The 26930-nt window shown below is 27.5% G+C and overlaps 1 protein-coding gene across 2 annotated transcripts; it reads right to left on the reverse strand.

Annotated features, from left to right (window-relative positions):
• On the reverse strand, nt 1-26610 carry LOC100208645 (putative histone-lysine N-methyltransferase PRDM6). 2 transcript variants are annotated; one of them, XM_065816365.1, is made up of 6 exons: nt 26057-26610; nt 13774-14071; nt 4082-4168; nt 3724-3923; nt 1439-1697; nt 1-1129 (listed from the first exon to the last, which is right to left on the reverse strand). In XM_065816365.1, the coding sequence occupies exons 1-6, from the start codon at nt 26135-26137 to the stop codon at nt 33-35; spliced, it is 2022 nt and encodes a 673-aa protein (XP_065672437.1). In that variant the 5' UTR covers nt 26138-26610; the 3' UTR covers nt 1-32. The 2 variants fall into 2 exon arrangements, with proteins under 2 accessions (XP_065672437.1, XP_065672438.1); XM_065816366.1 differs by lacking the exon at nt 26057-26610 and adding an exon at nt 20407-20698.
• Between the last annotated feature and the right edge of the window lie 320 nt (nt 26611-26930).

A 26930-nucleotide genomic window follows, 5' to 3' on the forward strand; every position in this document is an offset into this window, starting at 1 on the left:
TATACTTGATAAAGACATTAAAAAAAAGTTTTTTATCCTGTGCACTCTCCCTGAGAGTTAAAATGTTTGTTATACTCGAGATTGTTTGGAAATTGTTTACCGCACTTTAAGCAGTCAGTCATTCTACCTTCTTTTATTCCGTGGTCACTTATACTGAGATTGCTATGAATACGCATGTGAGTATTTAAAGCATTAGTTCCTGAAAATGATCGAAAACATACACTACACTTTAAAAGGCGTTCTGAACTATGGGCAGTAGCCATATGTTCTTTTAGTAGCGAAGGGTCTTGAAAAAGTAATTGACAACGATTACATTGAAATGACTTTAAAACGTCATTTACTATGCAATTATGTTTTTCAAAAGTTCCTTTGTTATTAAATCCTTTGCCACACCCTTGACACCGAAATAAATCCCACTCACTTTCATTTTTGATACGATCTCTCTCGAAATGCATAACTTGATCTTTATTTTGCAATAACATTCCTTTTTCCATAACCATTTTTTCATGTTCTTGCAATGCTATTTTTTCGTGAAGAGTACGTTCCCTTTCAGATAAATCTCTTTCATTTCGAAAACGTTCTCTTTCAATATTATTCTTATCATTACTTCTTGCAGAGTCTTCTATTTTTACTTTAGAATTTTCTGACACGGACATTACAGAAGGAGGGTGCTTATAAAACCCTGATGAGAAATGAGACTGCATATGCTGGGGTGGAACTGGTGTTCGCTGATTATGTCTCTCGACAAAATCAGAGTGATAAGAGCTGTTGCGTTTATGAAAGTCTTCTAAACTAGCAGATCTTATCATTAGATCGGATCTGGGAAAATCAGAGTGTTCTAAAGTTGGCTGTGCAATCCTACCAAGACGTGAATCCATTACGTGTGGCGCCTGACTCAATGTTGGAGGTTGTACAGGGGGTAGTTGATATGTACTTGCTTCGTGAGTATGATGTTGGTGCATATGTCCAAAGGGTGGGATACGAGGGGGTTCGTTAATACCATTATTTATATTCGCTTTTCCACCCTGGAGGAACAATCCTGGCGGATTTAATCTTCCATTATCTGGGTGACTGATTCTACCTGATTCTATATCTGCTATTCTAGAAACTTCATAAGGAGCTTGAATACCTAAAAATAATTTAAATTTTTTTTTACTTTTATGCACCATTAATAACCAGTCAATAATTTCTTATAAACTCACACTTTATATAATATTAAGCATAAACAATAAATAGAATAACTTAAGGAATGGAATTGTATATTGAAGAATAGAATAGTATATATAAAAAATGTATATATAGTATATTGAGTCACAAATTTCATATATATTTAAGGAAATTTTTATAAGAAGTTTACATGGTTTATTAAAAATGAACTCCATAGAAAGCAATTAAAATTCACAACTTATATCACATGTAAATTCTTGCAAATACTTACTTTCCATTGAATGAGATGACAAGTCTCGAATTTCATACGGAATCCCAAGGTATTGTGGATATTTTTCATCATACCAAAGCAGTAGTTCTGAACCAACCAAAATGTCTTTATAAACCCGATAGTAAATACTTCCGTAGTATTGGAAAACAAACATATTTTGTTCAGCCCGATGTCGAGCACATTGAATAAATCGCATCCAACTTGAGGTATTTTCATCACTAGCATCAAGAAAATAACACAACCGAGAGTTTTCATAGATCTAAATAATAAAAACTAGTTTAATATTTTCAACTGAAACTTTAAAAGAACTTTTCTATTCAAAATTCAATTTGAATGAACTGAAAATGGTTTGCCTTTAGTCTTACAAAAAAATTTTTTGCATTCTGATGCAAAATTTTTTTTGTAAGACTAAAGGCAAATAATTTTCACCTGAATGTAACAACAACAACAACAAAATCCAAGATTCAGGATTGTTTATGATACAGTGTCAAGTAATAAGCAACTAGCGTGCATCAATCTAGAAATTATTTTTATCTTTAACTACAAATTTCAGAACTTAAATTGGCAATATAAAACAATAGATAGAGAAACCAGTTAGAGACTTTAATCTTGTTTAATACTTTGTTCAGAGAATAATACAACTTTTTGTTGTTTGATTTGTTTAACTATTATATATAAAACCACATAAAACTGACCAATCGTTGAGCTGATTTTATGTGCAGTAAATGGTTCTGTTCTTTAATAATAACAAATAAAAATAAAATTTCTGCAACTACAGCTTTTTTATGAATGATATTAAAATGATTATTTTTGTAGCATTAAAACCCTTAATCTTTGTACTATATAAATTATATAAGTGTTGTGAACAATTTTTTTGTCCATAGTACTAATTTTATATGCTATACAGTAGAAAATAGAATAATATTTTGTTAAAAATTACTTGAAAAAATATTTTGTTAAAAATTTCTGATTTTAAATAAAAAAAATGATTTTTATTCAAAAAAGTTGAAAAAAAAGTCAAAAATATTTATAATTTAATCTGTTTAAGATGTTCACCATCAAATTAAAGAAGCCTCATATAAACAATCTCAACCCTCGGAATTAAAAAAAATAAAGTCTGCAATAAATTGCCAACTCTAAACTGTTAAAAGTCGGCAAAAAATATTTGAGACAAAGGGGTTACCATAAAACAAAGAAACGAGGTTGGCAATTTTTTACTGACCTCAAACCCTTTTAGGTTGGCAGTTAGGTTTGTATTGTCGAACGCCGACCCTAATTCCGAGGGATGCAATCTATAATGCACATAATTAATAAAACCACAAGAAATTCTAATTTTTTCAGCAAGAACTCATTGTTAACCCGAGTTAAGTCAGTGAAAGAAACCTACTCAAGATTGGAAGGAAATTCTAAACATTAAAAAAAAAACTAAAAAAACTACAACTACTTGAATAAAAAAAATGTTCATTATAAAAAATAAAATCTTCATTTTCATTGATGTAAACAGGTAAAAGAAAGAACTAATATCTGATTGAACAAATTAATAAAAACAATAAAATAAAACCTGGAAAATCTTAAGCATCGAAACCTATGTAGTTTTTAATGCTCAAAAATAAGGTGTTGGTTTAACTGCCTTAAATAAAAAAGAACTTGAATCATTTTTGAAAACTATTAGTATTATCATGTTCATAAAGCATAATAGACATGACAAAATAGTCTTGATGACTGTAACTTAACTTATGGGAGCAACTTAAACTCTGACTCCTTAAATATTTTGATTTTAGAATCAAAAATCAAAAACTGGAATTAAAACATCTCTATGGAGATGCCTATGAGCAAATACAATTTTTTTATCATTCTTTGTGTCAAGTTATGTTTTAGCATAAATAAATTTTTAAGAAAGTAAACAGCTGCATAAGTAATATTTTGAAATTGAAGAGCCAATTATTAAAATTTTATTAAATTTTGTTTTCAGAACTTTTTCTTGCAAATTTTAAAAACATTTCTAAAGAAAAATTTTCCACTATTTTAAGACGTTAAAATATTTTCCACTTTTTTAAGACGTTCAAACTTTTTGTGACTGAAAACTGAGAACAAGATTTTTAGGTAAAAAAATATTTGAATATAATTTGGTTATTTTCAGCAGTTCTTACCTGCTGATTTATTGGCCAAATATGAATCAAAATTTTCCACTTTAGAGAGGAAAAAAATCAGTGCTCTGGTTTTTCCGTCAAACCCTCTGATTGTATAAACGATCAGGAAGATGATTCAGCACATAGCATGCCTACCTCCCATAAAAAAGGAGCATCTCCTTCACTAATTTGCTTGAGTCCATCTTCTACAGATATCTTCTTTCCTTCATAAGGTCCAATCCAGGTTCCTTTAGGTATAAACAGTTTTGCAAATACACCATAACCAGCCAGTGGAATAGTTGAAATACAAAGTCCAACTTCATCAGGAAAGGTAGAAACAGCATAGGATCGGGGCCCTAAAATAATATTACAAAAAAAATCATAGGATTTGTGACCTAAGAAAATCACACAAAAACAAATAAATTTAGTAATGAGTAAATTTGCAACAATTTTTTCAATTTCAAATTCATAATTACCAACATTTATGATTACAAGTATTTAGTATTTAACTTACCATTAAGATTAATTGATGGATGTGGAGAAGGGAGAGGACCATGTTTTGGACATTCTCCGAACCGAACTTCTTGACATACGTCGCACCCTAATAATATTAATTTTATTATAAATCTGATATCTATCAGTTAAATGTTATAAATATTTTTACTAAAATTCAAAAAATTTAGATTTTAAGTATACCATCTAATAATTTGGAAATATTTAACTTGTATGTATTTAATGAAGCTTATGAAACTTCATTGTTTTATGATTTTAGAAAAAATAATAATTTTTTAATTTTATAAAATAAATAAAATATCAGATATTAAGGGAACACCAGCTGTTTTTTGATACAAAAATCTCAGTCCTGATCGAATGAATCTAGTGATTTTATATAATTATATAAACAATTTAACTTTTTAACTGTTTTAAAAGTGAATTACAAAAATAAGGTTTTGGAAAAACATTCATTTTTACAATTACAAGGAATATCTAAAATCATGAAGTCATTTTTACAAAAAAAAAAGAATATTTAAAGTCATCAAGTAGGGAGAGTGGGGCACTATGAAATATTGTATTTTTGGAGACATCTAATGAGTTGTGACAACCCCTTTCATCCTTTTCATATGGTGAAACAGTTACTACTAGAGCTATGTTTTGACAAAAAAATTATATTATTTGACATCATTAGGCCGGGAGGGGTCAAAATTTTGATGACAAAGTAATTTATAAGTTTTTAAAGTTTTTTTCTTATTAAATAAGGTATCTTATTTAATAGGGTATCTTTTTCTATTTCTATTAGCAAGTATAGGATAACTTGATACAGCATTTGTGGGATGTCCTCAAACTGTAAAATAGTACTCCATTGTGTCATAAAAAAATCTAAAAATCATTTCTTTTATTATTTACAGTCGATTTTTAAGAGATTAATATAATAGTAGAAGATCCAATTCCAATACAAATTATGAGTTTCAAATCCATAAAAACCTCCAATGGTGTAATGAAATGTATGCCCCCCACCCCAAAAAATAAAAATAAAAATACAATAAAATTTATTGGCTTTTTCGTTGAAAATATATTTTCAACAAAATAGCCACCAAATAACATTTTTGCATGTATTTAAACATACTATGGTGATACTTAATTGTTATCAAATAGAGGTAAAAAATGTGTGTATTAAAATCTTTGCTAAAAAGTTAGCAAAGCTTTATAAAATAACTAAAGTTACTTAAAAAAAAAATATTGAGATGAATAAAAACTTTTATTTATTAAGTGTTTAATTTGCCTTAATTGCTGTTGTTATTTTATTTTCATCTCTTTAGTATAAGGAAAGAACACTAGAAAAAAGAAAGAACAATAGAAAAGGAAAGAATACTAGAAAAGGAAAGAACACTAGAAAAGGAAAGAATACTAGAAAAGGAAAGAACACTAGAAAAGGAAAGAACACTAGAAAAGTAAAGAACACTAGAAAAGGAAAGAATACTAGAAAAGGAAAGAACACTAGAAAAGGAAAGAGCACTAGAAAAGGAAAGAACACTAAAAAAGGAAAAAATACTATCTCAATGAATCTTAATAGTTTGAAATTTAAAAAACTGTTTGTTTTAGGAAATAAAATGTTATCTATTTTTTTTTTTATTATTTTGTATATTACTAGTTTATATAGTTTTACACAACTTGAAAGATGGATTTGAAACTCATAATGGTCGTTAATGAACATAACGTACTACAAGTAAAACACTCTGGACAAACAGTAAGGCCCCCACAATGATTAGACTTACGACTTGATTCACCAAGAGAACATATTTTATTTTAAAGTTGGTGAATTCTAATTATACATGTTAGAAATCACTTAGATGGGTGTTAAAAGTCACACGTAATTTTATTATTTAATGACAATTGTAATTAAAAGTATTGTTATCGGACTTTTTTAACTTTGTATATATTTAGAGAAAATTTTTGTGTTGAGTAAGTGAGGTTATAAGAAAACTATAAAAAAATGGTTATTTTAACTAAATTCACGGGCGCGATAATTCAACAACATAAAACTAGCAGTCAAACTGACCTTGACATTATTAAAATTAAGCATTAAAAGATAGATGTTTGTGGCGTGAAGATTATAGTTTTTTAAATGGTGCATAAAAACAAACACTCTTTATGATCATCATTACAGTAAATACGTAGAAAATTGAAAACTAAAATCACAGATGGCTGATTAAAAAAATTTAATTACTCCTAAAGTTTTATATTGAATTTGCAGTTATGGAATTCAAGACGACTTATGCTACTTTAATGGAGGATAAAAATAATTACTTTGAAAATTTTTCATTAAGATACCCTGGAAAGTTCATATTGCAGTTAATCAAATTTCTAAAAGATATTAGTACTGATAACTGAAAACTAATAAACTGATAATACTGGATAAAATAAAATACCGGATAAAAGACCGGATTAAATAAAATACCAAATTAGGTATAAAATATTAAAATAGTTAATATATTTTTTATTCAAGTTGATACGTTGATAAGTTGATAAGTAGATACATCAAAAATGTAAAAAATTGTTATTCTTATGTATTAATTGGATTTTAAAATCTTTTAACATCAAAAAAGATACTGCTGATTAAGTATTTATAAAATATAATATTATTTGTGTATTATAAAGCAAATTACAGATATTATTATGGAAAATATAAATAACTACTTTTAACATTAAATGGATTAAGTACATTTTTTAAAATTTTGTTGTTGTTTTTATACCTACTTTATTTTACAATTTGTTAAATAATGAAATTTAACATCTGTTAAATAACGAAATGTTAAACATTTTTCAATGCATTTTTAATATGGGAACACAAAGTACAGAGTAAAATTAGGTCAAGACATGATACACATTTTTCTTAAAATTACCTGAATTATATATACTTCAATAAAGTTAACCATAAATGTCTAAATTTTTTAAAACTATAGAGGTTCTTAAAACTGTTACTTGATTTAGCTAAGGTATTATTTTTAAAACAAAAAAAAATTGAATGCAAGGTGATAATAAACTTGACCATCACTGTAATTCACTGTTGTTCACTGTGTAATAAATCTTGAATGGTGAATAGCTATTACCTCTATAAAAAAAAGAAGAACTTAGCCTTAAAAGTAACTAAAGAATAATTGTTTTCAATTTAACTTTTGAAAAAGGTCATCACCCTTTATGTAGTAAACTGGGTTGCAAGTCAGCTGAAATGGAACTTCATCTTCTCCTTGGAATTATAAATCATCTTTACAAATCAATACTAAAGATATGGCCTAAAGGCAAAGATTGGCCATTACTTCTCAAATTTAAATTACAAACTTGGTTGGTTATCATGGTGGAGAGTTTGTTGGGAATGATTGTCATAAGATTTTGAAGAATATGGATATTTTGCGAAGAAAGAGAAAAGGCAGACCATATGCTTGGTTTTGTGAAAACATTCCAACATTTTAAGAGTGTTGTTAGCTCCTGTTTTGGAAGGACATTAAATACTGCATATGTTCAACATATCAAAGACTTCAAGAACTCATATCTTCAACTCCCAGTTTCAGTCATCCCAAAAGCCAATGCAGTGTTCTACCATGTTCCTGAATTTATGGCTCTAAAGGGTATAGCATTGGGCATTTTTAGTGAGCAATCAACAGAAGCCTTGCATTCAATCTTCAGTGCTCAATGGGCTAGGTACAAAAGAAACCCTGATCACCAAGGTTATGGAGGGGTAAAAATATATGAAATCATCCAGACCATGACACCCTTATGTCTCAGAACTATTTTTACACCACTTGCAGTCCATATCAAAAAAATAATAACTGCGAAAATTTTAGTTAAAAATACCAATGGGTTCCAGAGATATTGTCACTTGAAATAATGCTGACTCAGCATTTTAGTGATTTTCTGAAGTGACTACAAAGCAACTTTGACATACAGTATCTTCATAATGGCTTGGGGAAATTTCCTAAAATTTGGTACTGTAATAGATTTTAACTTGAGAAATCTAAAAATAGCACTCCTAAGACTTGATTATCTCAAGAAATGCCTCATTTGTCCAATTTTGTTTAAAATTATTGACTTGTAAATTAGTGATTTTTGGAGGTAAAATGAAGACTGTGGCCCAAAATCCCGAGTAAAAAGTTTAATTGTATATCATTATTTCATCTTAGGTCTACTGAAAAAAATTAGATTCATCAATTGTCTCTCTAATACATGATCAAAATTTGCATTTAAAAATGGTGTCTTTTTAGAAAAATTTAAATTATATGATGTTTTATTACAAAAAAAAATGTTTATGTAACCCCAGGTTGGAAATTCTGCAGTAAATGTTACAAAAAAGCAATAGAAACTGATGAAGATTTAAATTCACAGGAGGAATGGGAATCCAAAAGTGAGAAGTTAGATACCACTATAGAATTGCTTCGAATTTCACCAGTCAAACTAAAAAGTCTTTCAAAACACAGCAAATTGCCTGTAGCAAAACAAAAGTTTGAGAACACTATTGACAGAGTTGCAAAAATGGTCTCATTAGCATATAATATTAAAGAAACTTTTTTAACAACAGAAATAAAAAGCCCCATTTTAAACAACAACATTAACAATGACCATGATCTAGACATTTTAATGTATGAAATGAAAAATAAAATTTCAGAGACTGACTCTTATTGCCATAAGGTGCAAATGTTAACACTCGCACCAAAATCATGGACACATAAAAAGATATCAAGCTACTTTGAAGTGTCTGAGTATCTTGTTCGAACAGCAAGAAAAGTTAAAAATGAGAATGGAATTCTATCATTACCGGAAAAAAAACTGGAAACCCACTTTCACCAGAAACAGTTAATTTAGTGATTAACTTTTATCAAAGTGATGAATTTTCAAGAATGATGCCAGGAAAAAAAGATTATGTAAGTATTAAGAAAAACCAACATGTTCAAAAAAGATTATTGCTACTCAATCTTAATGAATTACATGTTGCATTTAAAAAAGACTACCCTAACATCAAAGTCAGTTTGTCAAAATTTTGTACTCTTAAACCTAAATGGTGTATTACAACTAATGCGTCAGGTACCCACAATGTATGTGTTTGCATACATCACCAAAATACAAAATTTCTCATTGATGCCATTAGGTGGAATAAAAGTTATAAAGATTTCATGGCATTGATTGTTTGCTCTCTTGAAAATGCAGAATGTATGTTGCATCGATGTAACCAATGCCCTGGTATTGAAGTGTTAAAAAGTTTTTTAGTGCAGGAGTTTATGGACCATGAGCATGAAGAAGATGTAGTATTTAAGCAATGGCAGAGTACCGATCGTACAACACTACTTTCACAGTCATTGCCACTAGATGAATTTAATGATTTATTATGTGACAGCATTGATAACCTTACCACTCATTCATATATTGCAAAAACACAAAGTAGATACTTAAAAAACTGTAAAGAAAATCTTAACCAAAACGAATGCTTAATTTTAGGAGATTTTGCTGAAAACTATCAATATGTTGTTCAGGATGAGATTCAAAGTTATCACTGGAGCAAAAGTCAATGCTCACTTTATACAATTGTACTTTAATTTATAGAGAACAAACTTCTCAAACATAAATCTTTTTGTTACCTTTCAGAAGATGTTGATCATGACACAGGATTTATTTACAAGACTCAGGAAGATATAACTAGATATATCAAAGAAAATCTACCTGATGTATCAAGTGTGAAATACTTTTCCAATGGTTGTGCAGCACAACTTAAAAATTTTAAAAATTTTATCAATCTTTGTCATCACAGTAAAGACTTTGATATAAATGCTGAATGGGTATTTTTTGCTACCAGTCATGGTAAATCCCCCTGTGATGGTATTGGTGGGATTGTTAAAAGAGTAGTATGTCAAGAAAGTCTAAAACAAATAACTACTGGGCAGATTTTAGATGTTAATTTAATGTACTCCTTTTGTAAAGCCAAGATAAATGGAATTTATTTTAAGTTATTTTCAAAAGAAGAAATTGATCAAACACGAGCACAATTAGAAAAAAGATATTTAGGTGGAAGAACAGTTCCTGGCACAAGGATGTATCATCATTTTATTCCAATTGCTCCAAACACTATAAGTTATAAAAAAATAAGTACTGATGCATGCACTGAAATATTTGATATCATTCCAAAAAGCAAACATTATGTAGATATTTCATTAAATATTAAAAAAATGGATTATATTGCATGTTTTTATGATGGATTTTGGTGAGTATGGATTGCTGAAGATGTAAGTGAGCTTGATATAAAAGTCAGATTCATGCATCCACATAGACCAGGTAAAAACTTCTTTTGGCCAATGAGAACTGATGAGTGTTGGGTGCTCAATTCTGAAGTTATATGCCTAATTTCTACACCGCGAACAATATCAGGTTGTACATACAATATATCTGATTTAGATTTGAAGAATATAAACTGTTGGTTACAAAAAAAAAATAATTATGTTTAAAATAATTTTGTTTTTATTTTATTTACCTATTTTGCATTTAAAATGTCTTTTATTTTTTTCAAATTCTTGAATTGTAGGCTGAGAAGGAGGGGTGGGGGTTTAAATAAATCACAAATCACTCCAATCTTATTATGTCAATGACTATATTAGTCTAAAACTACATAAAGATATTGATTGTCAAAATGTTTTAAAAATGTTTTAATATCTTTGGTTTTAAAATTTATGACTTAAAATCGTAAAAAGATCTTTGAAATAAGAGGTAAGTATTTATCGATTTGAAGTAATGCAAATAAACTGTTTCTCAAACTTAAACTGAAAAAATATGTTTTTAAAATGTATTTTAACAATCAACTATTATTTATTCATTTTATGTAAAAAATAAAAAATAAAAAAAAATCTAGGGAGATGGGGGGTGGCATGGGGGCCTCCCGTGGGAGGGGAGGGCGTCTTCCTTGGCCCATGACTATAAATATCCTAAACTAGTCAATAAATAACACTATTTGATGTTTTATTCAAATAAATGTTTCACAAAATATTTTAATTGCTTTTGTTACATTTAAATTTTTCTAAAAAGACACCATTTTTAAATCTAATTTTTTTCAGTAGACCTAAGATGAAATAATGATATACAATTAAACTTTTTACTCGGGATTTTGGGCCACAGTCTTTATTTTACCTCCAAAAATTACTAATTTACAAGTCAATAATTTTGAACAAAATTGGACAAATGAGGCATTTCTTGAGATAATCGAGTCTTGAGGGTGCTTTTTTTGGATTTCTCAAGTTAAAATCTATTAGAGTACCAAATTTTAGGAAATTTCCCCAAGCCATTATGAAGATACTGTATGTCAAAGTTGCTTTGTAGTCGCTTCAGAAAATCACTAAAATGCCGAGTCAGCATTCTTTCAAGTGATGATATCTCTGGAACCCATTGGTATTTTTAACTAAAATTCTCGCAGTTATTATTTTTTTGATATGGACTGCAAGTGGTGTAAAAATAAACGAATTCTGAGACGTAAGGGTGTCGAAAATTATTTTTTTTGGATGATTTCATATATTTTTACCATGACAGCAAGTCATGGTAAAAATATTTGACTATAACAGCAAGCATCTTTGAATTCGATTTTTTAAATAATTCATTTTTTTTTTAAACAGTTAAACAGTGATTTCTAGAATTTCATTCTAGAAATACTTGATATAACATTTGTTAATAAGAAATATTCTTGTCTGAAATTTTTGTTTATATTATAAACTGTATTAGATTATTTATAGTTTCATAAAATATCATAAGTTTACAAAAAATTAACCAAAAGTATATATCTTATTTTGCAAGTATTAAATAAAAAAATCTCAACAACAATTCAAAGAAAAAGTAATAAACATCATAACACCACCATAAAGTAATTTTTTTTTAAAGGAAATCATTTCATGTCTGTATGTATGTGTTTTTTTAATGGGAGATTAAGGTTAAATGGGATTTTCTTTTGTTTGATATCTTGTTAATACCCATTTCAGTAAAGATATAATTCTTATTTAAATTAAAAAAAGTTTTTATTATTGTGTGTATTTCCAATATTTAGTCAAACATTTTAAACAAAAACAACAAAGCAAACCTGTGGGTTTAACAACTAAAATATAAAGAGGTTTTTATGTGTTTTAAATTCAGAACAATTAGAACAAATGTCTCTAACTATGTGTTTTCTGCATCATATTTTATAGAAACTTGGCCAAAAAAAAACACTCTTTTTGCTGACAAAGTACACACAAATGTGAAGTCTAACAACCATAGAATCCCATATCCACTAGTCACATGATATTGTTATTAAATTAGTTTTTTGATGTAACTTTGAATCTTTAAAAAGCATAAAAACCACAAAAAGCTGGTATATTTTGGTCGTTTTTTCAAAGGCAAGATTCCTACTTTAAAAGCTATATCTTTGCACAAATCTTATCTTGATATTTTGATATCAAGATAAGTTTTGTGCAAGATAATAAAGCAAGATATCTGATAAGATATCTTGCTTCTATTTTTTTTTGCCTTAAAGATACATGCCAAGGCTTCATTCTATAAAATTTTTAAACTTCCATAGTCAATAATAAAGTTAAAATAAAAATGTAAAGCATCCGCTGTCTCTTTTTAAAGAGGCTCTTAGTGCCATACCCTATACTTTAGGTCTCTGTACACAAACCACAAGTGTTAAAGAGCTGATTTTTTTGTCAGGCTATAGCCAACACATATATGTAAAGAGTTTTTAATATTTTTTAAAAACTCCATAACCCAAAAGTGAAAAAAAATATATATATATTTACAACGGGGCTCCAAGTGTGATCAGTAGCGCAAAGTGCTATAAAACTTTAAATATTTTTTTCTCCTTTGGCTATAGAAATTATATTTTAAATTTTACATCTGGTGATACCTGAGACCTTGCAGAATAATGCCCAATCGGTCGTTTTTTTGGTTCTCAAAATTGAGATTGGGACCGTTTTTAGATAGTTGTGAGTGCATACCAACAGTAAGAAGATTGCCTATTTTTGTTACTAGATATTTACAATTTTTTTTTTTATTTCACAAACCTAATTCCAACTAGGTGCAAGCTACCTATCAAGGTAGTGGGAGTGATAGAGTCAAGACTCTATTACTCCCACTATTTAAGTTAAGAGAAAGTCTACTAATGAGGCCATCCCTCTTTTAGACAAAGTTCAAAAACATATAGTAAATGCTGGACCTGCTCTAGCTGCCAAGCCTCTGTTTTTTATGCAATTTTATCAACTGCTTTCTTGCTTTTTAACTCTTTTCTTAGCTTTCTAATAACTCCCAGCCCTTTCTAATAGCTCCCTTAGCTTTCTAATAACTCCTAGCCCTTTCAAATAACTCCCTTAGCTTTCTAATAACTCACCTAGCTTTCCAATAACTCCTTGTTCTTTAATTCTTTTCTTAGCTTTCTTATAACTCCCAGTATAAATAGAGGTTGCTTTCAGTATTGTTGGAAGAGAATTTATTAAAAAAACCAGCCACTGCAAGCCTCAAGCTGTTAAAGAATTTAAATTGTAATATTTAAGATTGGTTGCCTGTTCTAAGCAATCAAAAATTATTGACTTTTAATCTGTATATTGTTTTGCATTAGCAAATAGAGTCACTATAGAGGTAAAATTATCAGGAAAATCATTAATACATAACGCAATATGTCTTAATTACTTAAAACAACAAAGTTACTCTTACATTTTGCAGGTTTATTTTTATCTTCATTTTGATTTCCACTAGCAGAAGTAACAGGAACAGATTTAAAACTGTTAGATGGGGAAGGTTTTGAATTTCCTATACGAACTACGCGCAATTCTTGTTTACCAAACAAACAACGATCAATATCTTGTAAAGTAAAATGAAACCTTTGTCTTTGATAAGGATGAAAACGAGAACCATAACCAACTCTTACTACTTGAGCAGAAGATACTGCCATCTGCTTTAAAAGACCTCGTTCGGGTGAACTAGTAGGTACCAATCTTCCTGGTATACAAGGCTAGAAAACATATTTTCAATTACAAGTAAAACAATTACACAAATAAACAGCAAATTATATTTTAAAAGTCATGTGAACACAATTTTTTTGGAAAAATTCAAAAACAAACTTAGTTTTGGTTAATTGCTATTATGTTTTTGTGTTGAACACAACCAATAACTAGTATTGTAGTTGATCTTTAAAAAATGTTAAAAGAAATCAAAATGGAGAACAGATATATATGATTTAACATCAATTTTTTTTCAAACTTTATAAGGTAGTTACAAACTTTGTATTTATTATAGTGGTTTAATTTTATTAAGTACTTGAATTATACCATCTATAGTGCTTTTACACAAAAATTGAATTGAATCATACTTCATGCCAAATTTATTAGTGTTTCAAAATAAACAAACTGTTTCCTTTTTTTTTCAATATTTTTTTAAACAATTTGGTACAAAAAGAAACAGTAATTAAAAGAAAAAATTTGAAAATTTGCCTTCACTCTGTAGCAAACAAAAGCATTCTAACAAATGCTAAGACTTTAAGCAATTATTTACCATCGTTTCTAGATTGTTTACCTTAAATATGGTAAAGTTTTACTTATGGATTGCCTTTATTTTTGTTAATTTTTTTTTAAATATATATCCTTATTATTTACTTATAGCTACAATAAATGAATAAAATAAACAAAAAAAACGGTGATATTTAGCGTAAAGAGTCTAACAACAGTATATTTTAGAATATAACGGAGTTTCACAGATTTGCATATAATAGTCATAGAGGGTTTTAAATAGTTTTTGGCATTTACAACTTCTTGCAGTAAACAGTATCATTTTTCCACTCTTCTATTTATAAAAAAATGTCCATTGTTTGTTTTTTTGCTTTGTTGTTTACACATTATTTTATTGTGCCCTTTTGTAATAGAATTTTCAATAAATATACGAAGATTGTACCAATTAATTACATCTAAGTTCTTCATAAACCTGTACAGTTACACTATATAGATTCATGAAACATTATTTGCTTTACTGTGAATAAAATTTAATTTTAAAATTGCTTAGAAATCAACATATATATATATATATAATATATATATATATATATATATATATATATATATATATATATATATATCAGTGGCGGATCCAGCATTTTTTAATCTTTGAGATAGCTAACTTCCAGACATGGAGTAAACTCCAAACATTTATATGTTTATACTTATATCAAATAATGAAGGTTTGCAAAAAATTGCGATGATTGGCGGTTGGGAACAAAAAAGCCCCAAAATTTTTGCAACATCTGCCCCAAACGTGAGAGCAACAAGTTGATGAAGTATTTATTGTACTATTCTCAACTAGAACTATATTCCTTGATAATTTTTAAGTTTCATAGTATTATCTCTCAGGGTTCAAAAATTATGACTATATAAAAATTACAACCCCCTCAAATTGAGGGGGGTTTAAACTTTATATGGTCATAATTTTTGAACGCTTAGAGATAACACTATGAAACTTATAAATTATTGATCAATATAATTCTAGTTGAGAATAGTACAAAAAATACATCATCAACTTGTTGCTCTCACGCTTGGGGCAGGTGTTGCAAAAATTTTGGGGCTTTTTTGTTCCCAGACTCCTATCATCGCAGTTTTATGCAAACCCTTATTATTTGGCATAAGTATAAACATATAAATGTTTGGAGTTAGCTCCATGTCTGAAAGTTAGCTATTTAAAAGATAAAAAAATGCTGGATCCGCCACTATATATATATATATATATATATATATATATATATATATATATATATATATATATATATATATATATATATATATATATATTATAAAATATAAAATCATTACACTATTATGAAAATGTACTGCATTATAAAAATATAACTCATTATATAAGCTATATATGATAAATGTAGCAGTAAAACAAATATGTAACAAACAATATGAACATCATTATTTTTAAAATCTCAGTTCTCAGTAGAATCACAGCTAAAAATGTGAACTTATTGCCATTAATATTAGTAACTATTTCCACAAATTATGTAAGTGGTAAGTTGCTTTTGATAAATATTTATTTAAAATATCTTCACTCTAACTTGATAAAAATACACATTTAAGTCAAAATTGACTATAGCTACTATAGAAAAATTATAAACTATAGAAATATAAACTATAGAAAAAAATTAATGCATATAAATTATATCATTCATAGTATGCATAGCCTTTACAATAAAACTTATTTTTAGCAACTATGACCATATAAAAAAGTTCATCAATGTAAAACAAAACAAAAGCCCATGGAAACAACACTAGACAATTTCAATTAAATTTTTTGTTTTTGATTATTGACTTTTAAATGTTAAGTCTTTTTAGGTATTACTACGAGAGATGTTCTCCTTATTATTTCTTTATCTATTAAAATCTACTAAGATCTATTTTTTTCTAAACAGTGTAGCAATTATTCTTACAAAATTTAACGTAATTTTTGCAAGAAATACATTTAGGATAAAAATATCTAATTACGTAATTAATTGAACCTATTTAAAAAAATCCCGCATTAAAATAACAAAAACACAAAAAAACAAAATAATTAAATTAAATAATTTATTATTAAAAACTCGTAATCAATACACGTTATTAACACGTAATCAACACGTTATTAACGACATTTATTAATTTGAATACGTCGAATATCCCGTGCCGAAGTTATAAATAAAGTTGTAACTAGCGGTTGCACGACTAGATCGTTAATTTATTCGTTTTTGTTTTCAACTTTAAAATAAACGGTCAAAAATGTTTAAATATGTTTGGTTTGATTACACAATATTTAATTACAAATATTAATTTATATTTATGGATGGATTTCGGTTTTCGTTGGATATTTTAATTTTCGAGGTTATACAAAGGTTATATAAAGTTTCCAGACTAAAGATTTCTGAAAACCAGAAGAAACCGTTGGTTTGACTCCTTTGTTTTCCAGTTTATAGGTATATAAACCACAAAATATTAAATTGAAAAAAACCATCCTTTTCTTTCTTTACCTTCACAAATATCATCTATGATAATAGGGTGCCATAAATAGATGCGAGACATGGAGAGTCGTTGTAAATACAAATCTGATTAACAAAAAATTAAAAAAAAACATGCATATAATATATTATATGCAATACATCATATATTATATGCAATATTTAATCATCAATAAATCATATATTCAAAACTTCAAGTTAAATATAAACTAAGAGCTATATGACAAAGTTCAGTAATTGTTATTTAACATTGAACTTTATTTAAAAGCTTCCCTTCAAAGCTATAAACTTAACAATTAAACATCGTCAAGATCAAGATCTTTCACTTAGTCAATTTCAATTGATAATAGATAAGAATTAAATTGATAAGAAAGTCATGAATGCCCCATGGTTGATCGCAAATAGTTGTTTGACTGTCCCATGATAGCAAATAGTTCTTAAATAAGTTTATCTTCTACATTTATTACTTCTACATATTACGATCATATTATTGTTAAAAACAAGATTTCATCTAAATAGGGATAAGATCAAACAAATATTATATATCTAAGTAGAAGTACCAGTAGTAAATTACTAGTAACACTCACTTTTTTAAGTAAAAGCCTGTCGTTGTTTTACTCTTTTCCAAATTTTTTTTAAAAACTGTTTTTTTAAAATAATAAAATATGTTTGTAATCGATATTAGTAATGATAAAATTTTACACTTTCCAAAAAAATTATTATTTTCATAAAATAAGTCTGTAAAAAACTTACATATTTTCTTAAAACCGCGTGAATTCGTGCGTTATTATTATTATTATTATTCAATCAAATTTAATTGGCGCGTTTATTAATAACTCAAGCACGAGCAGTTCTAAATTTTTATCTAAGATCTAAGATCACCTAGTGACTCCACTGCATATATTTTATAAAATATATCATATATTATATGCAATATATTATTTCAAATAGCAAAACAATCAAAATTAAAAATAATTTGCTAAGTGCTTTTTGTATTATAAATCAAAAATAAAATAAAAACTAATATCGAAATATATAATAAAAAAGAATATGCATAAAGTTTCTATAATAACCGTGACGTTTGCAATGTATTAGCAGCCGTTTTAAAGTAGTTAAAACAACTCAGACACAAAAGATAAATAGTTCAAGTTTCGTATAGTTGCAAAAGGGGTTGAGGATGGGAACGAAAAATCACTTTATTAAATGCTGTTAGCATGATTATGATTCATGGTAAGTCTTTATATAAAATACTAATATAAATTTATATTAATATAAATTTATATTAATATATAATAATATATATATATATATATATATATATATATATATATATATATATATATATATATATATATATATATATATATATATATATATATCAGGCCCGTAGAAACCAATGGGGCAGCAGAAAAAATTTTTTAACTGAAAAAATGACTTTAAAAATAAAAAAAAAAGGTCCTTAAAACTCTTTCGGCCCCTTACTCCAGCACTGCCGAACCCCCAATATAGTTTTGTTCCTACGGGCCTATATATATATATATATATATATATATATATATATATATATATATATATATATATATATATATATATATATATATATATATATATATATATATATATATATATATATATATATATACATATATATATATATATATATATATATATATATATATATATATATATATATATATATATATATATATATTATATAATAGAAAAAAATTGTATAAACTTAAATTATGTTTGAAAATTAATCACACTTGTCATCATACTAACTTCCACTTACCTTCCCTTATTACAAGTTCTATCATTTATATTATATTACAAAACCTCAAATATTCATATTAAAATCGCGTAAACATATTAAAAATAATTACTAATTAAAAAGGTGATATGTTAATCGCAAACCACATTGTCGTCACTAACTGTTTTACATTAGAGTTACAATCCCCCTCAACTTTTTTGTATATAAAAATTCAACATTTGAAAATTAATCAGTTATATAAAAACAAAAGGTTTTCAAAAAAGTCAGTTATGGCAAAGTTACTTGAGGAAGAGTTCATATCAAGTGAACTATAATCAAGTCTTTGTCGGCGTACATTAGTTAGGTGACCTAATTAACAGTACGTATTTCACCTTCTAACATCGTGTGCAATCCTGTCCGCTTTCTCTATGCTATCTTACACGCTTCTTCTTTCTTTCACTCTAACATATCTTCCTTCTTCCTAAACTCACTTTACTCTCGGTCCGTAGAGCGGGTTATGACGCTCTTTTTGAAGCTGAACCAGTCATTGCAGGCCTTGGTAATATGGCCTCTATATGGCAATTAGCCGGAGGAGGATAAACCACAATACCAAAAAAGTCAGTTATATAAAAACTATAATCAGTTATATAAAAACAATAGGTTAACCAAAATCTTATTTTTTGCTTGCATTAGTAACAAAAGAAAAAGCTTATAAAAAGTGATTTTTACAAACTGCTCAGATCAAATAACGGTCCAAATTATTTTTAACTCCGTTTTACCAAATGCTTTCCAATCATGTATACAAAAGTATTTCTTGTAACTTAACCTTTAAGCGCTGTCTAAACATTTATAGATGGTCATAATAATTTGGATTGCCTTAATGGGCAATGTGGGAAAGTTTAATTTTGTCTGATTATGTGTCTCTTGTGGCAGAAGCACCAAGTATAAATTTTATGGCATTTTTTTTCACAACTTTAGAGATGTAATAACCAGTAAAATAACTTGAAATAACCAGAATATCCTATTTGGTTTAGTTATTGGTGGAGAAATATTTATAAGTAACGTAAGTTATTCAAGTCCTGCGTGATCATGACCAAACGACCGCATTGTGTAAACAACACTCTTATTTATTTAGTAGGGGTGAGCAAAACCGGATATTTGATCCGGTTTTTAAAATCGAATTTTATCAAACCGGATCGGATATCCGGTACGGTTTGTTAAAATCTGTAGTTGGAACTACTATCCGGTTTTGCTCACTCCTATTATATACCCAGCCGGCACAAACACGTGTTTTTAGAATCTAAAATGTTAACACCTTTAGACGTCTAAATTCAGAGAACTATAAGACATCTAATTCTATTTATCTTTAAGGCGACAAAAAATAGCTTTCTTAAACCGTCTAAAAGATGACTACTAATAGGTGTCTTATATTTATCTGAATTTAGACATCTAAAAGTGTTAACATTTTAGATGCGAAGAAAAATGTCTAAAAGACGTGTTTGTGCCAGCTAGGTAGTACCTCAGCACCACTTTTATTTTAATTTTACAAAATGCAACTTACTTTTCAAAAGTTCATAATGCTTTTTCATATTGTTAGATAACACAAGAATTCTTCATCGTGGCATATCAAACAAAGGTAAAAGTATCAGAAAACTTTTGTTTTAAAAAATATCTCTAAATCTATACTCTATATCCAGACAGCCGTATAATATTATTAGAAGATTCTACTTCACTAATTTTTTTTAATATATATTGTACTAATGTATTAACAACATTATCACTATTGTCATTTTTATCATTCACACTGTGAATCATAGTATCCTTTTCACAACTTGAAGACTTGTTGACCGACACTAAATCAAAATACATTTTTTTAAGCAGTTTTTTAAAGAACATTTCACAGCAAAGCAATTATGCTTTTGATATATAAAAATATAGAGTCACTCTTAAAAAGCATAAAACTCTGCACTTTAAAATAATATTTAATATACTCAGATTTTTTTCTTACTTCAAAATCATTAAAGTGCTTAATAATATTTATCACGGGATTAACTAAATTTTCAAAATGTAATTTTTTCAGAGCATCTTTGTAAAAGAAATTTTACACGTCCGTTAAGAAACGTATAATATAACCGCTAAGTTTTTGTTTAAACTATATGATGAATTTCTGCGAGAAACACACACACACACACACACACACACACACACACACACACACACACACACACACACACACACACACACACACACACACCCGTAACTTGAGAGCGTCAGTTCAGCGAGGTTACCGGCTTAACACACGCAAAATAAGAAATTTTATAAAAAAATTTAAAATAAAACAACCTAAACAAACAAAAATTTATAAAAATTTTAGAATTTTAACCACAAGGATCTCTAGGAACTTTGTCCTTTTTTTTTCGTTATTTTTTTATTTTTACTATTATTGTTATTTTTACATATGTTATACTCTATATATTTTTACATATGTTATAAGTTTCCATAGCATTTTACAAATGATATATCATTTGTAAAATGCTATGGAAACTTATGGAAAACAAAAAAATTTACTTTAGTTTTTTTGAAAATGATTTTAAAAAATCTTTATAATTTAAAGGGAGCGGATCTACAAAATTTGCGCACTCTTTATATGAGTTGTCCTTATCATAATTCATTACACCCGCCTAATTTTATCTTAATAAAAGACGATGCTTCTGTTTTTGCACCTCTGCTTATAAGCTGTTAGAAATATATTTATATCAAAGCCTACGATTAGAATAAAACCTAGTGTATCATAATTTATTTTCAAAATGTCTTAAAACAGGAGAATAAACTGGAGCCATTATAATTTTTTAAGAGACGATTTTAACAAAAAAAGATTATAACTGTCATTTTAACACGAGAGAACAAAATAGCGCCGAAGATGTCGTAAATGTTAATTCAAATAGTACTTTTTTATCCCTAGCGATTAATTTAGTGCGTAGTTTAATTACTCTAATAAACCAGATCAAAATTCCATTTGTTATTAGAAAACAAAGGTTTTTTGGAATAGTTATCGATAAAAGTTAGTTACAAATATTTTAAGACATAATTTAGTTTTAATTTAAAACTATGCTTTAAAATGTTTTAAGATATATTTTAATTTTGAAGTTTTGATTGGTCAGACTTTTCTCTCATATTTTGATTTGTTTGCCAAATGTGAACGCAAACTCTTGCATGCTAAAATTATTTGAAAAAAGAATAGCAAATTTATTGCCAACAAAACCATGGTTTGCAAAATGTTTGCGTTTTACAGGTTTGCAGTTTGTAGTTTGTTGTTCGTTACAAAACACCCATTTTTAGTTTCTTTATTAATAATTTTTAATGCGCGATCATTAAAAAGGGAAAATTAGGAAACAACATAATAAATTCATAAAAGTTAGGAAAAGTGAAACCATAATGTTTTAACGAAATAGTTCAATAATATTAGTGTCTAATATTAGTAACTAGTTAAATCTTATAGTTTAAGTATTGTTTTAATATATATTGGTATTTGAATGGCAAATACGCTGTTTGTAAAACATTCCTGCCACACAAGTAATCTTGTAACATTAGTTAACATATAAAATAAAAAAAGATGATAAGCAAATAAAGCTATATCATTCACTTTGATTAAGATTTCAATAATACCGCGGAAAAAGCACAAACTGAAACTTTCTTGATCTGTAATAGGAATATGTCAGAATTTCTAGTTCCAGTGTTTTTTAAATACATGATCATTTGAGTCTTACTGTTTTTGAATGGGAGGATATTTATGTCTTTAAACTTTTAACTTCTGCTACTAAGAAAATGTATTCCTCCGTTTATATGAATGTGGGATTACTTAGGTGATGCTTAACATTTGGAGAACAGACCATACCATCAATGCCAATAAGATCAAATAACATTAACAGTAATTAATTATTGATGAGTTAGTTTAAACTTCTGATTAATGATTTTTTTATCAGTAAAAAGTTTATTGGATAAGCAATAAGCAGCTATTTATATGCCAACTCGTTGCTAACATACAGCCAACTATAAGGTTTGCTAACCCAACAAAACGAAAGCGTTAAGTCAACAATAAAAGCAGCGTTGAACGATAGATTAGGCTGAACAGAACAATAGATTAGGCTGCTCGGATACGACACGCCAAAAAATAATTGAATTACCAAAACTGGAAGTTCGTTAAGCAATCACAGGACAGTTGTCATCTGAAATAGTTAATTTGTTCATTATTCGACAACGAACAATATTTTTATTGGTATGTTATGGAGTTGGAATGACCTGTTATTATATCCGTGTAATAGAATTAAATTTTATTATAGAATAATTAAATTATATTATAAAAAAGTGTGAGACCCAAATAGTAATCTCAGCGTTACAAAAATAAAAAATAAAAAATAAATCAAGTTAATAGATATTATTATAAAAACAAGTTATTTCTAAACTTTTTAAACCACTTTTAAAATTTCAGATTATTTTAATCAGACAATTGAAACTGAGTTGAACTGAGTTTCTATAATTTTATGACGTCAACCGCAGGATCAAACAAAATAATGTGATTACTTATTTCTAAGCCTGCGTGCCTGCATTGTTTTGGAGATGATTTTCAAGAAACTTTGGTTCAATAAGGAAAAAAAACCCAAAAGAAGCAAACTTAAAAAAAAGAATTATTTGATAACATTTAAAAAAAATTGTATAAAGTAACGCGTTTCAAGGTCTTTTTTTAAATCTTGACACAAACAGCAAGATACAAAAACTTTTATTCTAAATCTTGAATTTTTAATTGAAAAACAAATAAAATAATAAATATAATGTCAAAATAAAAACCAAAGCATTAGCTTATTATTTTTACTTTTTACTTTACTTTCACCTTCAAAGGCAAAATTGGTTTTATCAACAATATGGATAATAATTTTATCTATAATATCGCTTCATTAATGATATCTTCTAATATCTACTTCATCGATACGCTTTATCATATTTTTTTACTTTAGTACAATTTATTAAATTTTTTAAAAAGAAAACGCGCTTAAATTCATAACTAATAAAAACTTATTTAGGTCATACATTATTAAAGCCGAATAAATCCTGAATAAAAATTATGCCAAGAAAAAAAGCATTGAAAAAACAGATCTCTTTTTTATTTATTTTTTAGACCACGGAAGAGTATTTAATTAGGAAGTTCACGCTTCTTCTTTACCAGTGTTGCAAACAATATGGTTAGAGCTGGCATCTACTCAGCCGGCATTTGGTCCTAAAAAGACGTCTTTTGAACGTTTAAAAGACGTTCTGAACCGTTGTTTTTGAACGTTCAAAAGACGTCTTTATAGGTCTAAATGCCGGCTGGGTAGCCGCGGACTTCTCGATTTTATAGCAAGTGCATTAATGCTCATTTTCATTCAGAAATTATGTTCCATAGAATAGTTAAACAAAAATTTTTCATTCGTCTTTAGAAAGAGTCTTTTTTTTATTCTAAACCATTTATAACACGGGAGAGAAAATTTATTTTGTGCGCGTAAGAATTGACAATTTTAAAAAATGTCGATTAGGCTTTTTTTGTCTTTTCTTCCACCTCTACTAATTTGAAAAACGTTCTCTCTGAGCTCTCATTTTATGAAAATAAACGACGTTAGAAATTCGTAAATACATTTATTTTACACTATTGTTCAAGTTAATACAAATTAATAGATAATATTTTATAAACAACTTGGGTTATTAGTTTGTTGTCATGACAATAACTTACAGTATACGTAAGAGTTAATTATATTTAGTAAATTACTATAAATTACATTATAGCAATATTATGTAATAAATTAAACAAGCATAAAAATGTTAAAAAAACTTTTTTTTGTTAAAATATTGTGTTAATTTGTTTTCTACGTTTTTAAAATCGCTTCCTTGGTTAATTGTCGCTTGGTTTTCCGACATAATCCTTGAGACAATAAACCACTTAAAAACTGCTTGAGAAATTTTATTTCAACAAACAAGTACAGCGAGTTCAAAATTATTAACATTGCTGTAATATCCGAAAGCCCATTAAAAAAATTCTATAACGACATGAAAACTTGTTTCATTACGTCATGAAAGCATTAAGGAAGGCGCTTTCATGTATTTACTCAAAGTACTACGTATTTTTTAAAGCTCCAATAGGTCTTAAAAGAAATTTGTCATTAACGTCTCTTGTCTATTTTTAGATTTTACTTATGTTTAATAAAGAAGTTTTGATAAAGTTTCTTGTCAAAAGTAAAACGTTTAAAAAAGCAAACTAATTTATATTTTACGATATATATATATATATATATATATATATATATATATATATATATATATATATATATATATAAACATATAGCATATAAAAATTAGCAGTTGGCCAAATACTTTTATGTATAATATATACATTAATAAATACTTGATTACACCCGTATAATCAAGTATTTGTTTATGTGTATTTTATACACAAATAAATTATATTTTATTACAATTTATTATATATAGTATATACATAAATAAATACTTAATTATAAGCGTATTAAGCTATAGGCTGTAGAATTGTGTAACTTCGTGTATTCTGTATTCAGTGATTTAAGACACTAAGTTTCACGTAACACTTAGAGCTTTGTAAAAGCTTAGAGTTAAGCCTAAATATTTGGACATGTGTCTTTTTATATGTAAAAAATAATATATATATATATATATATACACACACACACACACATTCATTTTTAAGACAAGCACAGCAGCTTAGTTTTGCACGCTAACATAAACCAATATAGCATAGCCAATTAGTTATTCTTGTTATAATAAGTTAGGTGATTCTGCCAACGCATCACCACCACCAAAAGGTAGTCGATGGAGGTTTTAAGAGAGGGAAATACCCTCTCCTAAACCCTTCACTCATTATACCTTCTATAGTAACTTAGTACTACAGAATCCTGGATTCTCCCCTGTATATGTGTGTGACTTTCAAGTATATTTCAGAAATTGAGCTCTTTTTAAAGTTAATGACAAAACTGATAATACCAGTGTCGTATATTTTCAACTTTCGTTTAGCTTGGTTAAAAAAAACAACAAACTAAGAAAGTTGTTATTTAAAGCACTTTTTCTTTTCGAAACTTTTTTTTATAAATTAATTGTTTATAAATATAATTGTTTATCGACAAAAAAAATATGAACTTTAAAACTCAACTTACAGAATTAGTGTCTCTCATTGCCAAACTTCTTGTACCAAGTCTCCTAACCTCTTTAGGAATCGATTTAGGTGGTGACTGCATAGATGAATTAAACTTCTTGACAGTTTACTGTTTTAATTACTGTTTGGTATCCTTTTACTATATTCAACTACCGTTTAGTATAGTTTCGCATTTAACTTGATTTTTTTTTAATATTTGAATTTCTCTAAACTTAATCCAAGTTTTTCATATGTTTTATAAAAATTTTTTAAACTGATGTTGATTGCAAAATAAAGAGATTACGTTAAAAATAAATCTAAGAAAGGAACTACAAACGTTTATTTTACTTTGCATTAAAACGTCGATGGTTTATAAAGAATTAAACAACTTTAATCCAAAGAACATAGGCTTTCGTTCAGGCCATTATATTAAAAAAATATCACGCGTCAGCACGCTATTAAAAGTTGAAAAAAATATTACATTTGTTCTCTTGTACGCAATTTCTAAAGCAGCTTTGTAATCTGAACTATTTGCAGTAACTTTACTCTGTAAACAATAAATAATCTTATTAAAATAACTTTTTTTAATAATGACTCGTCTTAAATATGATTACGGAACACTTCGTATCTGTAACCAATTTTCAAATTAATTACTTATACTAAACTGAACACTAAATAAACATTCCAAAATCGTAATGAAAGAAATTTTCTATTTTATAAAGTTAAAATTAAGTCAAGATGTCTTATCAGATCAATTTAAAATTAATAAAAAAACAACGTAAAAAACTTGCGTTTAAGATAACATTTATTTAGCGATTATGATATTGTGTTTTTATAGCAACAAACATTAACAATTAAATGATAATTTTTTCAAAGCATTTCCGCTCTGTTATATA

This window comes from Hydra vulgaris, chromosome 13, assembly GCF_038396675.1.
Source record: "Hydra vulgaris chromosome 13, alternate assembly HydraT2T_AEP".
NCBI classification, from domain to species: domain Eukaryota; kingdom Metazoa; phylum Cnidaria; class Hydrozoa; order Anthoathecata; family Hydridae; genus Hydra; species Hydra vulgaris.

Excerpts from the sequence above, each read along its gene's own strand:
- LOC100208645 (XM_065816365.1), bottom strand. The coding sequence starts at position 26,137 with ATGCAGTCACCACCTAAATCGATTCCTAAAGAGGTTAGGAGACTTGGT. Across the intron at positions 3,924-4,081 it reads TCCATCAATTAATCTTAATG|GGCCCCGATCCTATGCTGTT; the intron begins GTAAGTTAAATA and ends ATATTATTTTAG. Across the intron at positions 1,698-3,723 it reads ATGCTCCTTTTTTATGGGAG|ATCTATGAAAACTCTCGGTT; the intron begins GTAGGCATGCTA and ends TTTATTATTTAG.